Source organism: Mus pahari, chromosome 14 (genome assembly GCF_900095145.1).
Source record: "Mus pahari chromosome 14, PAHARI_EIJ_v1.1, whole genome shotgun sequence".
In the NCBI taxonomy this organism is placed as follows: domain Eukaryota; kingdom Metazoa; phylum Chordata; class Mammalia; order Rodentia; family Muridae; genus Mus; species Mus pahari.
Window position 1 is genome coordinate 83,266,301 of NC_034603.1, and position 16,314 is coordinate 83,282,614.

The 16,314-nt window shown below is 52.8% G+C and overlaps 1 protein-coding gene across 3 annotated transcripts; it reads right to left on the reverse strand.

Annotated features, from left to right (window-relative positions):
- Positions 1-6,947: 6,947 nt before the first annotated feature.
- Positions 6,948-11,473, reverse strand: Trim47 (tripartite motif containing 47). Of its 3 annotated transcripts, XM_029546048.1 has the most exons (7): positions 10,726-11,473; positions 9,477-9,572; positions 9,007-9,237; positions 8,648-8,846; positions 8,167-8,241; positions 7,755-7,880; positions 6,948-7,514 (listed from the first exon to the last, which is right to left on the reverse strand). In XM_029546048.1, exons 1-7 carry the CDS (start codon positions 11,410-11,412, stop codon positions 7,240-7,242), a joined length of 1,689 nt encoding a protein of 562 aa, XP_029401908.1. In that variant the 5' UTR covers positions 11,413-11,473; the 3' UTR covers positions 6,948-7,239. The 3 variants fall into 3 exon arrangements, with proteins under 3 accessions (XP_029401908.1, XP_021069034.1, XP_021069033.1); XM_021213375.2 differs by having other exon boundaries at positions 6,948-7,880; positions 8,167-8,238; XM_021213374.2 differs by having other exon boundaries at positions 6,948-7,880.
- Between the last annotated feature and the right edge of the window lie 4,841 nt (positions 11,474-16,314).

Sequence of the window (16,314 nt, forward strand, 5' to 3'; positions counted from 1 at the left end):
GGATTTTTTTTTTTTTGGTTTTTTGAGACAGGGTTTCTCTGTGTAGCCCTGACTGTCCTGGAACTCACTCTGTAGACCAGGCTGTCCTCGAACTCAGAAATCTGCCTGCCTCTGCCTCCTAAGTGCTGGGATTAAAGGCGTGTGCCACCACTTCCCAGCATTTAAATTTATTTTTATCTCATATACATCGGCACTTTGTCTGTATGTATGTCATTGTTAGGGTGTTGGATCCCCTGGAACTGGAGTTATAGACAATTGTGAACCACCACGTGGGTACTAGGAATTGAACCTGAATCCTCTGAAAGCAGCCAGTGCTCTTAACTATTAAGCCTTCTCTCCCGCGGCTCATGGGTTTCCTCTCAGTCTGTTTTTAGGACCTGCTGTAAACTCAGCAGGTGTACGGGGCCAGGCTTTTGTTGGGGAGCCAAGGCCTGTTGGTTGTGCTTATAACTTGGACTGAAGAGGCAGCATGGCTAGACTCAGGGGGAAGAGAAAAACTTTACAACGCTTCAGGAGAGGAGTTTAGGGGGGCTCACTAGTGCTTCAGCCCCTGCCTTGCTCCCACACAGTGGCGTGTGGTTGCTGGGGCACAGGGTAGGGGCGGTGTGTGTGACCCTGAGATGTGATTTGGTGTGAGTCAAAGGATCTGGATAGAGGAGAGACGGTGCTGGGATTTGATTGACATTTGTAACACCTAGCTTCCCACTAGCTATGTGAGCAGGGCGAATTTGTATAAATAATTAACTAGGAGCTGGTCATGGGTGATGACTCGCACCTCTAATTCCATGGCTTGAGAGGGAAACACAGGAGGATTCCGAGATTGAGGCCAGCCTGGGCTGTTCAGGTAACTAAAATAGAAAGACCAGAAACTATTCTAAGGATTCTCAAGACAACAGACACCACGCCCAAGCCCAGAAGACCAAAGGGGATGTTGGAATTCTCGCAGCAGAACCTTCCTTACAGAACCCCCCACCAGGGCTGAGAAGGCACCTGTGCCCAATGCTGGGGCGTCTCTGCTGCTGGCCAGGGTCCAGCATTTGCAGGGGCTGGGAAAACAGAGTCAGGGTTCCACAGCTGCTAGGGAACTGGACCTGCCCTGGCGAGGATCTGGGAGGCAGGGAGCAGATGGGATCAGAAGCAGCGAGCTTTCCCAGAGCTCCAGCAGCGCTCCAGCAGCCTTGGCGACAGGAAAACGAAGACACTTTCCAAGAAGAGAACCTTAGACACAGTTCCTCACGAGGGAGAGCTCCAGGCAAAGACCAAGATGGAGACCAGCAAGCCAAGGCTTGTGACTGCCAAACAAGATCAGCAAGCCATCTATCAGATGTGGATCTTTGGTTCCTTGGCTCAGGGAGGTGGGACAGTGGACACAGAGAGGAACTCTTGGGCTCCCACAGAGGGTCCCAAAGAAACAGCCCTGGTGCGGAGACCATGAGAAGTGTTGCCAATTTCCCCGTACCATGTGAACCCCGGGTTGTTATTCCACAGAAGGAGAAGACATGACCCCCAGAAGAACATGCCTGAGGTTAAATTTCTTATCTTTTTGGTAAAAGGTGGCTTTTTGTTTTCCTCTCCTGTTGCTGTGACAAAATACTCTGACACACACAACCTAAGTGAAAAAGGGTTTGCTCTGGCTTACAGTTCAAGACGGTTGGGTGGCGAGATGGCTTAGTGGTTTAAGAGCAGGTGTTGTTCTTACAGGGCACTGGAGTTCAGTTCCCAGGACTGCATCAGACAGCTCACAACCCATAAATCAATAAAGAAAAAAATCAATAAATTAATAAAGAAAACATTAGCCGGGTGTTGTGGCGCACGCCTTTAATCCCAGCACTCGGAGGCAGAGGCAGATGGATTTCTGAGTTCGAGGCCAGCCTGGTCTACGAAGTGAGCTCCAGGACAGCCAGGGCTATACAGAGAAACCCTGTCTCGAAAAAACAAAAACAAAAACAAAAGAAAACATTACATAAATTAATAAAGAAAAAATGACAGCTCATGATGGCAGGAAGTCAAGGGGGCATCTTGAAGGTCAAGGCCATATCACATTTGAAATCAGGGAGCAGAGGGTGAGGAAGGCAGGCTAGTGTTCAGCTCAGCGTCTTTGCTTTATACAGCCCCCCCCCCCCCGAGCTGAGATAAACCCAAGAGTTTGTGTATACTCGGCAAGCCTTCAACTTCCCTAGCCCACAAAATGGACTCTTTTAAAAGCAGATTTTTATTCAATTTGTTTGGTTAGTGTGTGTGTGCAGGTATGCATGTGTGTATGTGTTCGTGCATGTGTGTACGTGTGTGTGTGTGTGTGTGTGTGTGTGTGTGTGTGTGCCATCATGTGTGTGTAGAAGTCGGAGGAAACCTTCCACAGTGTAGACTCCAGTGATTGAACACTCGGGTGGCGTCAAGACACCTTGCTGCCTGGATTTCTCTTATACCTGAGGCCTATGAAATTATTCCTTTCTTCTTCCCTCCCTGGTCAATTATCTTCCAAGTAAACTAAGGAGAGACAATTCTTGGGAGAGGCTCCACAGCACCCTTTGCTGTTGGCCGAGCTGAGATGGAGCAGCGGCTGCCATGTGGGATGGCCTGCAGATCTGGGCTATTTCAGGGCAAGGCCTTTTTTGGCCACATGTACTTGAGGAACACCAGGTTCCTGCTCCTTCACCAGAAGGCGGGGCCAGCACATGTTCTGGTTGCTATGGACAGGGGCCCCACCCTTGGGCTCTCAGCCTGAACCTCTGTCCACTTCCAAATCCCCAGACACAGCTACAGTTTGTTCTGAGCGGTTCCTGATGGAGGAGTGTTTATGCAAGCCTTTGCTGTGCCTCCCCCCAAGCCCCAGAAATCCAGAGTGACCCCCAAAGATGGCTCCAACACCATTACTGAGGACTCGGTGTGTGTGCGTGCGTGCGCGTGCACGTGTGCTGGTATGCGCATGTGTATTCACGTGTTGAGGGCAGAGGTTGATATCAGGGATCCCCTTCCCTCACACTTTCTTGTGTAAGTGCTTTGCAGTGTTAGGATCCAATATCTCATTCTAATGCTAGCATGTTGAATGCTTTGCTGCCTGGGCCAGCCCCCCAGCCCTGAATGGAGACTTTCTAGTTCCACACTTTTTGGTACTGAGATAAACACCCACAGCCTCTTGCTTTTCTCTTTCTATTTAGGTTTTATTTATGTATCTATTTAGACTTTTAAAAGACAAGGTTTCTCTGTGTAGCCTTGGCTATCCTAGAACTCATTCTGTAGACCAGGCTGGCCTTGAACTCGGAGTTCTGCCTGCCTCTGCCTCCTGAGTGTGTCACCATTACCCCGCAATTTTTTTTATTTTTATTTTATGTGTATGGTTGTTTTCCCTGTCTGTATGTCTGTGCACCACATTTGTGCAGTACCTGAGGCCAGAAGAGGGGGTCAGATCTCTGGGACTGGAATTACAGACCTTTGTGAGCCACAGTGTGGGCCCTGGGAACTGAACCCCGGGCCCTCTGGAAGAGCAGCAAGTGCCTCTAACTGTTGAGCCATCTCTCCAGCCCTCCTTTAGGTTTTTTGTTTCTTTGATAGTGCTAGGAATGGAATCCCTGACATCCTACACACTGGATAAGTGTTCTCCACCAGAGCCACTTCCTGGGGCCCTATCCTGCGCTTTCAGGTTCCCACCCTAAAGATGTGATTGTCCAGAGAAGGAACGAACAGCCTTAGCTTTCAGATTCTTGTTGTTGGCGCTGGGTGGGAACGTGTGTGCTGGCTGTATGGCAGGATGGGACAGTGACTCTGCAACTAAAAGTTATTTTCCTTCCTGGGCCCCTGAACAAGCTGCAGCTCAGCTCTCCTGCTCTCTGCAGACCTCAGCCACACCCAGCTCAGCCCATCTTTCTGGCCAGGCCCAGTCGCTTAGCCACAGGCTATGTCTGGGAGGAGGGGAGCAAGTGTTCCAGGAGCTCAGGAGGCAATGAGGACTGAGGGCCTCTTTCCTCCCGGGGCGCCAGCAGGGAGGTCCCGGGGCCGTGAGGGCTGCAGGGCCTGGCAATGTGCAGTTGCCAAGAGGGAATGCGGCAGAAGTCCGTCTGCAGGCTGTTGTTTGGACTCTGCAGCTTATTTTCCCACAGAAACAAAGCTCAAGAAGAAGTTGGCCCCTTGCCTGGCTCTGAGGAGCTGTATTCAGTTCATAGCTACAGCCTCAAGCCTTCAGCCCTCCACATTGTCTGGGACTAGCTAGGGCTCTAGAGGGAGCCGCTAAGACCCGCTGGCACCTCTACCAAGGCTCTGGGGCTGTGGGAACGGAGCCCACAGAAAACCTATTTGGTTTAAGCCTTTTGCTTTGTTTTTTCTCTTCCTTTCTGGGGGTGCTAGGGATGTATCCCAGGGCTTCTTGTCCCTAAGGCTCTACCTCTGAGCTTCTCTCCTGTGAGGCTCACCTGAGCCAGGGGTGTCCTGGACAGGAAGCCCTGCACTTCTGTCTGAGAACTTTGCCTTTCTCATTTATAAAGGGTAATGGCGCCAGGCCCACAGTTCCCTAGCACTTTACTCTTTGTAACATTTTCTCACGGTGATGTATGTTTACAGTCCCAGTACTTAGGAGTCAGAGGCAGGAGGATTGCCAGGAGCTGGAGGCAGGCTTGGGCTACATAGCTCATTCCCAAGGCTGCAGAGTGAGACCTTATCTTAAATTTTTTTTTTTTTTTTAGAATAATCTTTTGTTTCTGTTTTGTTTAAGATAGGGACTGACTCTTTTTAGCTCAGGCTGGTGTAGACACTAAATGTCCAGTATCTCCTCGTGTGAGCTGCTACTCTGGGCTTCAAGCTGTTTGAAATAAAACAAACAGTTAGTGAGTAAAGGGATAGACCCTCATACTACCTATGCCTTGGGGTGGGGGTGTGGTCTGAACCCTGGGACTTCTCAGCCCCCTGTGCAGCTGTGGGCCAGTCAACGCCACTCTCTCCTCCATTTTGAGCTATAAAAGCTGCATCATAGGGGTTTGGGGTAATGAAGCTTATTTCTTTCCCTTTTTTTACACTTGTTTATGTTACGGGTACACACGCATGTGTGTGGGTGCACACATGCCACAGCCCGGGTGTGGTAAAGCAAGAGAACGGCTTGCAGGAGTCACGTCTCTTCTACCGTGTGGATTCTGGAACTCAAACTCAGGACAGGACATCAGGCTTGGCAGCATTTACCAACTGAGCCAGCTTATCGGCTCAGGCTTCCGTGATGGTCTTTGGAAACTGGAAGTCATTCTACAAGTAAGACACTCATGAGTGGTAGGGCCAGATTCTGGCAGGGACACTCTGGCCGCGGGGCCCTTGTCTGCCATGCTTACATTCTGGAGCATGCCAGGGCCTCCTGCCCTCGGGGAGCAGAGGCTTGGAGCCACAGGAAAACGTGGGGGTGGAACTTGCCCAGCCGGGGGAGGGGCAAAGACAGCACAGGTGGTCTAGGGATGCCAGGGTTCTGTGGACTATGGAGGCTGCTTGCAGGTGAGAAAGGACTCTAGGAAGGCCCAGCTCGCCCACTGAGTGGGACAGTGGAACAGCCTCCTGACAGCCCCTTGGTTGGATGCAGAGGGACCTGTGGGACCTGTGGCTGCCATGGGAACAGAGTTGAGAACACAGCCCAGCAGGAGCAGGCAGGCCCCACCCGGAAAAAAAACATCCTGGCCTGGCTGCCCTGCCGAGGCCAGGCAGGCTCTGTGGGAGGGGTTATTTTTAGCAGTTTAGGCGGCTGGGGCTGGACTTGTACCGCCTTGCTGTCTGGCTGCATAACTCACCCATTGTCCTGCCTGACCTTGGATGGCTGTTGGGAGGCCTCTCTGGCTGCCCCTTGCCCCCTGGGAGGCATCTGGGGCACAGAGATTCTAGAGAGGGAGCTGGCCTGGAAATACAGCCTCCTTCTATAGCCCCAGGTTATCCCAGACAGGGCTGCCAGTTTCTGGGGTGTTGGAGGGAAAAGGGCTGTCACAGGTGTGACGACAGAGGACACAGACCCCTTTATTGTAGATGTCTTTTCATTTCCACGCACACCCAGGGTGGAGTGTGTGTGTGTGTGTGTGTGTGTGTGTGTGTGTAAGAAGCTCAGGTTGTCTTTACATTTCTCTCGCCCACACCCAAGCACCCTGCTCAGCTTCTTGGCTTTGGGTGTGTGACTTGTGTGTTTAATTCTGGATACAGTACACTCAAAGCAGGCCCAGAATTGGCTTGTGGCACCAAGGATGAGAAATACTTGTGAGGTGGCCTCGTCCACCTCTCACTGTATTACCTAGAGCCAGGGTGCCACTGAAGGACAGGTAGGTCCTTCCTCCTGGGTCAGGGAATCTATTCTCTCCTCTGCTCACTCTGCCTTTTTGTTTTGTTTTTGTTTGTTTCATTTTTGTTTGTTTTGATGTGTGTGTGTGTGTGTGTGTGTGTGTGTGTGTGTGAAGGTCTCAGATGTCATACCCATCTACCTTATTTTTTGAGAAATGATTTCTTACCTGAAGCTCACCTATTACCTCAGGCTAGCACCCAGTAAGCCCCAGTGACCTTCCCCCTCCCACCTCCTCCCCCCCTTTCTCCAATGTGGACATTACATTCTTTTCAATGTATGAAAAGATATGATTCTTTTCAGGGGCTCGAACTCAGGTCCTCTTGATCTTCTGTAGCAAGCGCTTTACCAGCTGTGCTATCTCCCAGCCCTGGTGTGTTTTGCTCTGTGTTGCACTTACCTGTATCTATTTACTGTGTATGCATGAATGCCTGCCTGTGCTTGTGGCTCAGGCACCAGGGCAGAGTCAGAGAACAAGTCACGAGAGGCAGTTCTCTTTTTTTTCTATTATGTATGGCCCAGGAGTCAAACTCCAGTCCTAAAGCTTGGCCGCAAGCACCTCTACTGGCAGAGCCATCTTGCCTGCCCCTATGCTCAGATCTTGAACCCTGAGAAGTCATAGGAGTTTCTGGTAGATGAGGAATGAAAGGGGGAGTCGTTCATTCAACAAATGTTTATTGAGCACCTACTGTGTGCCAGGTAGTTCTAGAGACCTGGAAAAGAAGGGGCTGGGGCAGACTGGAGTTGTCCCAGCTAAAGATCTGTTCTCAAAACAAGTCCTGCAAGGGGCAGGGGCTGGGGACCCCCTTGCAAAGTGGAAGGTCTAGTGACAGAAGGCGGAGGCCTCAAGAAGTGAGGCGGCTAGGAGTGTGGGGTCTCTGAGGCTAGTGCCTTCCCCCAGCAAATGTGGGCAAAGGCGCCGCGGGATGACCCACCCAGCCGTGCGGGCATCACCTCCTCTTCAGCACGTTTATGCACGATTTCTTGAGAGGTCCAATCTGCAGATGGGCGTCCACACTCTCCAGGAAGAAGGCAGGCTTGAGCCTGTGGTTGAAGAGCCCCGAGAAATGGCTGTCCAGGCGACTCTGGAAAGGGTCAGTGGGGGAGGCCAGAGCACCGCTGCGGCGAGGCCGGGAAGCTTTGAGCCTCCGAAGAAGGCTCAGCTTTCCATCTCGAACAGCATAGAAGGCCAGGGCGTGGTCTGCATACTCCAGGCAGACCCCGACTGTAGGCGAAAAGGCATGGGGTAGCGGGGCCTCCAGCCCGCAGAACCAGACTGAGAAGCCACGCCCATTCCACTGCAGACAGCATGAGTGTGCGTTGCGGCCCAGCCGGCCCCGGTCATAGGGCTCTTGCGGGGAGAAGCCCTCGGCCATGACTCCCACACTGACCCATCCTTCGATGATCTCCACCTCCCAGTAGTAGGTGCCCCGGTCCAGGGCGCCCTCTCCTAGCACCTGCTCACAGTGTGTGAAGCGGGTGGGTGACTCCGGGTAGTTGATGGGACATAGTACTCTCTTGACACCTTTGGTTCCAAAAAGCTGCAGGAACTTGTCCGCGGTGTCGCTGTCCAGGTCCACGATGTAGGCAACTGACCCCAGGGACGGGAGAGAGACGCAGATCACAGCCAGGCTCAGATAGGATTGTTCCCCGGCTCCCCACCCCCACCCCCGCCCCAGCTAACCCTCCCCCAAACACAGCCAAGTCCCTTCCTAAGGACTGGTGAGACTCAGAACTAACGGAGACCACCCATGGAGATGACCTTATTCACCCCAGAGACTAAGGAGAGGGCTCCCAAGCTCTGTGCTCCCAGGCCCTGTTTCCGAAGCCTAGCAGCTAAACGGAGGCCCCTTGGTAGCAGCAGGCTGGCTACTTACACTTGAGGAAGTAGTCCCTAGGAGCCTCACTCTCCAGCAGGTTGGTGCTATCAGGGTCCTGGGACTCCACATCTGCTGCAGAGGAAGGGGTAGGTGGTGGGGAAGCCATCTCTCTGGAGTGCCCCACCCCCACTCGTGGATGCAATTCCCTCCTACCTTCCCCTCCTCCCAAAGCCCCCAGCCATCCCGTGACAGACACCCATACAGGACCATGTTCTCATGCAGGTGTGGTATTTGAGTGCCCTCCCCCCAGCCCCCCTCCCACCCCACCCGAATGCAGGGCCTTGATCTCTAATAAAGACCATGGATGAGCTAGAAGATTCCCCTCTGCTCCCTGGAGGCATAGCTTCAGTTCCTGGCAGCTTACTGCCCTGCCACTAGTGCCAGACACTCTCCCTCCTTCATGCCTGGATGGACACCAGATCTGGGTGCCCCGTAAAGTCCATCTGGGGGAAGTGAGTCATAATGGAGGAGCACCGACCTTCTGAGCCAAGTTTCTGTAGCCCATCCTCGTCACTGCCCAGCCCCCGCAGCTGCTCCCACTGGCTGGCACAGGCTGAGACGAGGATGTCTCTCACCGCTCTGACCACCTGGGAGGACTTGGTGAAGCCGAGTTCCCTGGGGGGCCCAGGCCCAGGGCCGCACCCCTCCTCCAGGGCTAGCCGTAGTGCCAGGAGTTCCTGTGCTAGACAAATGCCCAGTAAGTCTGCTGGCCACAGCGACTCCCAGCCAGGGAAGGTAGCAACTGTCCTGGAAGGCCAGGTTCCCATCATGACTGCCATCGTTTCTCAACCTGCCCCATCCCCTCAATTCCCTCTGTGGCTCCAGAGTCGCGCTCACCTGGAGAAAACTGACTGAATCCGCCTCTGGAACCTGACTGAGGCTGTGCCGTGCCTTGCTCAGGCGGCTGCGCTGTTCCTCTTGTCTACGCAGGTCACCCTGGGACCGGCCCAACATTGTGGCCTCTCCCTCCTCAATGAACCCCATCACCTCGGTCTGGAAACTCTGAAGGGTGGCTGTGGCCTCGGCAAACATCTGGCTCACCCTCTCCCGCTCTGCCACAGCTGCACTCTGCAGGGGAGGGCAGAGGAGGCAACAGTGAGGGCAAAGACCGTCCCTGACTGCTTGCGCCCATCCAGCCCCCACCCAGCCCCAGCCTGCTCTGGGTCTGAGCCAGGTTGCAAGAAACAAGGTGTTCCTTTTTAGTAGGGACGACCACGTCTAGAGTGGGTGGCACCACAGTGAGAGCTTATGGGTGATTTCAGAGGCCTGCTTCAGGGGTGCACAGGGGGATTGGGGTGGGCGCGGACCTTGATGAGGGCCACAGTACGGCGGGACTGTGCGATGCCGGCACCCAGTTCATCCATGCGGTCCTCCGCAGCGCTCAAAACTTTGGACTGCTCCACCTGTGGACCAGGTTTTGTGAGACTGGTGTCTTGACAGAGGTCCCCAGAATTGCAACAGATCTCAGAATTTGGGGGGCAAGGGGGACTAGGCAGTGACATTTGTGAATGAAGGGACTAGAAATGGCCATGATATCCCAGAATATCCCCAAGGCAGCTCTGACACAAGCTGGTGCCATTTCCAAATGCCTGACAAAGAAGCAGGCTGTGGGCATATGACAACCTGTTGACCAGGGAAGCCACTATAGGGCCACCTATGATTTTTCTATTTGGGATTGGTTTCCCCCTGGGGAAGAGGCAAAGTGTGAGAGGGTGGAGTGACTGAACCAGAAAAAAGGCACTAAATAGTCCTGGGGATTAGTCTCAAAAGAGCCTTCACCCCCAATTCAGCTCTGTAAAATGGGGATTCCGGGCAAATCCCTCGGGTCTTATGAGTCACAGCTCCAGGCAGGAGAGGCGGAAAATCCCAAAGCCAGAGGCGCCAAGACCGGGATGGAGGCCAAAGGAAACTGGGGGTGGGAGGTAGCGGGACACTGGGCACATGCTCCCCACGGCCCCAGAGCATTCGGACAGAGGAGATCTGTGTGACCAGCCCAACCTCCATCGCTCTCCTGGTGCCCGCCACACCCATTCAAAGTGGCTGACTCAATTCAGGATGAATCTGAATTGAAGAGGGCATCAGCTACGGGGCCCCGCCCGTACCCAGCGGCTCCTGACCCCCACGGCCTCCGAGGGCCGAATGAAGACCCCTCTCTTGCTTTACACCTACACTAACCTAGCTACAGCACACACACACACACACACACACACACACACACACACACACTTTCGGCTTTTTGCCACTCTTCTGTCTACTCACTGGTCCCTCCCGACTTTCCTTCCATCCACACCAGCCTCAGCAAAAGACAGAGTAGACCGGAAGAGGTTGCAAAGATCCTCAGGATAGAGGAAACTAAGGCAGAGCCTATTGATTCAGAGAGATGAAGCCCACGTAAAGGCGGGAGCAGAGAACCAACCCCACGAAGTTGCTTCCTTGATCTTCATGTGCGCAGCCACAATGATAAAACAAATATATAACAGACACACCCTGAGAAGAGTGAGGGACTAAAGAGCTCTCGTGTCACCCATCTCCACGTGCCCGCTCAAGGTGCCCCACCTCCTGAAGCGCGCGCTCCTGTTCCAACGGCACGAGCTCGTGACCGCGATGCTCCTGAGTGGCACAGGCTTCGCAAAGGCACACACGCTCCACGCGACAGTAGCGCTCCAGAGGCCGCAGGTGGCGCGGACACAGGCTCTCCTCCAGCCGGCGCAGCGGGGGCACCAGGCGGTGGCTGCGCAGGGCGGGGCTGCGTTCGTGCGGGGCCAGATGCGCGGAGCAGAAGGAGGCGAGGCAGGAGAGGCAAGAGACCGCGGCGGGCAGGGCGGCGCCCTCGGGGCACGCGTCGCAGCGCACCGGCTCCTCACCCGCGGGCCACTGCTCCGGCGCGCAGGGAGCTGATGGCTCCGGAGCTGGAGGTGGTGCGCTGGGCACGGAGGGCTCGGGCGTGGCGCCCCGGGCCGAGCCTGAAGTCGGGGCGGACATGGGTCCCGGGCCCGAGCCCTGGCGGAGCTGCAGCAACTCGGACAGCGTGTGGTTCTTGCGGAGCTGCAGGCCGTCGGGGAAAGGCTCCTGGCAAAGTGGACAGCGAGCTGGACCTCCGGAACCACCGGTGCCGCCCGCGCTCCGGTGCGGCCAGAGCGCGCCCAGGCAAGCGAGGCAGAAGTTGTGGCCGCAGGGTAGTGTCACCGGCTCCCGGAGCGGTTCCAGGCAGATGGGGCAGCTGAAAGGCCCGCTGCCGTCCATGGCTCCGCCGCTACCCGGGCACCGCCTGTGCTGCTCCCGCCTGGGAGGGACCTGGGACGGTTCGCGCCCGTCACCGCCCCCTGGGACCCTGGCCAAGAGTCCGGCCCCCTCCTACCCCTTTGCAGCCCCAACGCGGCTCGCCACCGCCGCACCCACCGGTCAGCAGACGCCGCGAGACCGGCCAGCCTTCCACAGTTGGTAAAGAGCACGACCCTCTTGAGACCTCCACCCAGCTTGGGCGGAGGCGGTGAGACCGCCAGAGGATCGTGAAAAGAAGAGGACCGGGAGCAAGAATGTGAGGGGATTCATGGGGAGGAGGCTGAGAGGACATTCGATTCTCCATCCTGGTCAGCCAGGTGCCATGGTGGGCGTGCACAGCCATGTAGCCAGCACCTTTCCCTCCAGACCCCTCCCAGGTACAGTTAGCCAAGTTCCGGAGTTGCTGACATGTAGAAAAACTTACTGCTGGTATGTGTCTGTTTTGACCTCTTAGCGACTGTGTTTACCCGTGGTGCTGGGGAACTTAGCCTTGTCGAGGTCTGAAATGGGAAGCTGACATCACTTGACAAATCCCTTGTCTGAGGAATTTACTTCCGTTCATGGATACTCGCGGGTGCCTGTAGCTCCCCAAAAGGAGACACCGGTTAAGGCTTGCCCAACTATGCATTTAGAACGGTGCGTCTAGTCGCAAGGACTTGTGCTTGAGATTTAGTCTCTTTATGTAGCCCAGAGTAACCTAGAACTCTTCATCCTCCTGCCTCAGCCTCCTGAGTGCTGGGATCACAAGCTTATGGCTTCTTCGTATTGTTTCTGAGATAGGTCTTTCTTACATAGCCTTGGTTAGCCCAGCGCTTATGTTGGCCTTAACTTCCATGCCTCCACTTCTCCAGTACTGAGATTTCAGGTGCATGCCACCACGTCGGGTAAACTGACATTGTAAATTACACTTTAATAATGCAATAATGTTAAGCTTCAAGCTATGTAGAATTCAAATTGTCAAAATTATTTTAGTAGTTATTTTGTATGAGCACACTGTTGCTGCCTTCAGACACACCAGAAGAGGGCACTGGATTCCATTACAGATGTTTGTGAGCCACCATGTGGTTCCTGGGGATTGAACTCAGGACCTTTGGAAGAGCAGTCAGTGTTCCTAACCGCGGAGCCATCTCTCCAGGCCCTTATTGTTGTTGTTATTATTATCGTTATTATTATTATTATTATTAAAAAGAGTAGCGCTCACAGTTGGTAAAGTGTAAGGACCTGAGTTAGATTCTAGCTCCTGGTTAAAGGCTGAGTGTGGTGTCCAAGAAGAAATGAATAACAGCTGGGTGTGGTGGCGCACGCCTTTAATCCCAGCACTCGGGAAGCAGAGGCAGGNGGATTTCTGAGTTCAAGGCCAGCCTGGTCTATAGAGTGAGTTCCAGGACAGCCAGGGCTACACAGAGAAACCCTGTCTCGAAAAACTAAAACTAAAAAAAAAAGTATCCACGTGCCCATGCGATAGTTATGTGTAACTGGGTAAAGGAATAAGTAGGGGCCAGTAGCAGTAGATACCTTTCCCATCAGCAGAATCCCAAATAATTTCTGTAGGCTCTCCAAAGTGACATCCTGCTCCTTACCTGCGTGCTAAGCACGATGGCCCCTGAAGGCACAGAACGAGCACTCTCTCAGTGGGAAAATTGACACAGCTTACCCAGACACTCAGAGTAATCATCAACCATGTTCAGCCGTACCACAGCATGGAGTCTTTGATTGTGGGATGGGACGGGGTGGCAAATGAGCTACCTTGCCAATGTACCTACACATGCCCTCCCAAGTGCCACCATCACATCCGTGCGCCATGCTGTACGCATCCATTTGTGGGTCTGTAGACAAGGCTCATTCGTTAACAGCACTGGTTACTTCTGCTGAGGACTCAGATTCAGGTCACAGCTCCCAGGTCATTGTGCTTATGACCTGTAACTGCAATTTCAGGGGATCCAGCGCCCTCCTCTGGCCTCTGAGGTACGGTGCACGTGGTGAATATAAAGGCAGGCAGGCAAACGCGCCTGCACATAAGAGAAGTAAAACCAACCCGTCTATTTAACATAATGGAGCCATGGAGGCAGTTCTTCCAATCGTAGCTATACATGGGCACAGGACAGAAGAGGTCACTGGATCCCTGGGGGCTGGAGTTACCAACAGTGTTGAGCACCCGTGTGGGTGCTGGGAATGGGATCCCAGGCCTTTGGCAGAGCAGAGCGGCCAGTGCTCTTAACTGGGGAGCCCTTCCTCCAACCCCTTAGTTTATTTAGCATGAGGGTTCAAGGGTTGGAATTCAGCAAGCACCTTCAACTGATAAGCCCTGTCACCCGCCCAAAATGTCCTCTAAATAACTAGTTAAAGAAATAACTAGGGGGCTGGTGAGATGGCTCAGTGGGTAAGAGCACCTGACTGCTCTTCCGAAGGTCCAGAGTTCAAATCCCAGCAACCACATGGTGGCTCATAACCATCCGTAACAAGATCTGATGCCCTTTTCTGGAGTGACTGAAGACAGCTACAGTGTACTTACATATAATAAATAAATAAATCTTTTTAAAAAAAAAAAAGAAAAAAGGCAGGAGAGCTGCCTCGGGGCTTAAGAACATGTGTTGTTCCTGCCTAGGACCTGAGTTCAATTTCCAGCACTCACAGCAGGCAGCTCATAACTTATAACTCCAGCTCCAGGGATGCCTCTAACCTCAGGCACACACACATATACAGACATGCGCACATACGTGTACGTGTGAGTAAATAGCACTACTACTAAAACATTTTTAAAATAAATAAAGCAAAATAAATTCCTCTTTATATAAAGGCACAAGAAAATGAGTCAGGACCCACCCTACTCCAGTATGTTCTCATTCTAACTTGATTATGATTGCCAAAACCCTATTTCCAAATAATGTTGCAGCCCCAGGCTTGAGGGCTGGGACCTGAACATATTATTAATGGAGGCCCATGATGCTGTGCACGTGAGGGAAGCATAAAGCCATTCCTCAGAGCATCGGCACAGAGGTGGCCATTCATGTCTCTCCTAGGTTCCCATCTCTCTCTATATATATATTCTGGGGTCCCACTTTTGTACCCCAACTCCTTGTCCACTCCTCTAGCCAGACCTGTATCCGTGCCTCTGTTTCCCCAGCTATTTGTGCTTAGAGATGAAAGGTTTTCCTTCCGTTTCTGAGACCAGGCTGGAAATGTTTAGTAAGTACTTAAGTTAGGAGCCAAAGGGGTAATTAATATAAACAAAACAGAAGCACAGAGCAGGCCCCATTCATACACACGCACACACGTGCACACACCCATGCACACATGCACACACACACAGACACACACACAGAGACACACACACAGAGACACACATACACAGACACAAACACACACACAGACACACACATAGACACACACACACACACACACACACACACACACACGAACACACACACAAGTCCAGTATGCCCAGCTGGGTTTTGTGTTTGTTTTGGGTTTTTGTTTTTTTTTTTGGCCCTGCTGGAAATTGAATCCAGTTCTTTGTGTGTGTGTTAGGCAAGCACTTTACCACTGAGTTACACCCAGTGCTGGCTAGGTTATGTCAACGTGACACAAGCTGGAGTCATTTGGGAAGTGGGAACCTCAAATGAGAAAATGTCTCCATCAGACTGTAGTGCAGGCAAGCCTGCAGTGTATTTTCTTCCTCCCTCTCTCTCTCCCTCTCCCTCCCTCTCTCTCTCTCTCTCTCTCTCTCTCTCTCTCTCTCTCTCTCTCTCCCTCCCTCCCTCCCTCCCTCCCTCCCTCCCTCTCTTCTGTCTTTCCTTCCTTCCTTCCATCCTTCCTTCCTCCTTTTTCTTTCTTTTGAAACAGGGTCTCTCTGTGTAGCCCCAGCTGTCCTGGCACTCACTCTTTAGACTATGTTGACCTCAAACTCATATAGCTCCACCTGCCTCTGCCTCCCAAGTGCCGGGAGTAAAGGCGTGTGTCACCACACCCTGCTGCAGTGTGCAGTGCATTTTCTTAATCAGTGACTGATGTGGGAGATTCCCGCCGACTGTGGTGTCATCATCCCTGGGAAGGAAGTCTTGGGGTGCTGAGAGAGAAAGCAGCTGAACAGCCATGCAGAGCTGGTCAGTAACCGGCACTCCTCCATGGCCTCTGCATCCACCCCTGCCGCGACCTCTCTGGATGACTGAGTATGAACATAAGCTGAGATAAACTCCAGCCTGTTTTTAGCTATGGTGTTTTTATTACAGCGATAGAAGTGTACTGAAGACATGTCCCGGGGGAGACTCTGAATTCCCAGAAAAGAGACAGGCATTGTGGTGCCCACCTGAAACCCCGGAGCTGGGAGACAGGGACAGAGGATCCTGGGAGTTTGCTAGCTATTCGATCTAGCTGATAGGTGAGGTGCAGATTCAGTGAGAATCTCAGCAAATAAGGATGGATAGATGGCTTAGTAGTTCACAGCACTGGCTGGTTTTCCAGAGAACATGGAGTTCCATTCCTAGCACCCACATAACTCACAACTGTAACTCCAGTTCCAAGGGGTCTGGTACCCATTTCTGGCTCTGCAGATATTGTATATATGTGGTGAACAGATATATGTGGGCAAATATACACACCCCCACCCATCCACACACACACTGCCCCCCCTCTTAAACTAAAGTGAAGAATGATGGAGCAAAGCACCTGACATTGACTCTGACCCCCACATCCACACACATGTGTGCATACACACACACCCAAATATAAAATATAGATTACTTTATTTTACTTATTTATTTATTTATTTATTTTGGTTTTTCGAGGCACGGTTTCTTTATAGATTACTTTTAATCCCAGCACTTGGGAGGCAGAGACAGGCAGATTTCTGAGTTCGAGGCCAGC

Coding starts and splice junctions, on each gene's coding strand:
- Trim47 (XM_021213374.2), bottom strand. CDS start 11,412: ATGGACGGCAGCGGGCCTTTCAGCTGCCCCATCTGCCTGGAACCGCTC. Junction 8,847..9,006: donor ATTCAGTCAGTTTTCTCCAG/GTGAGCGCGACT, acceptor TGTCTAGCACAG/GAACTCCTGGCACTACGGCT. Junction 8,242..8,647: donor ACAGAAACTTGGCTCAGAAG/GTCGGTGCTCCT, acceptor CTTCCTCTGCAG/CAGATGTGGAGTCCCAGGAC.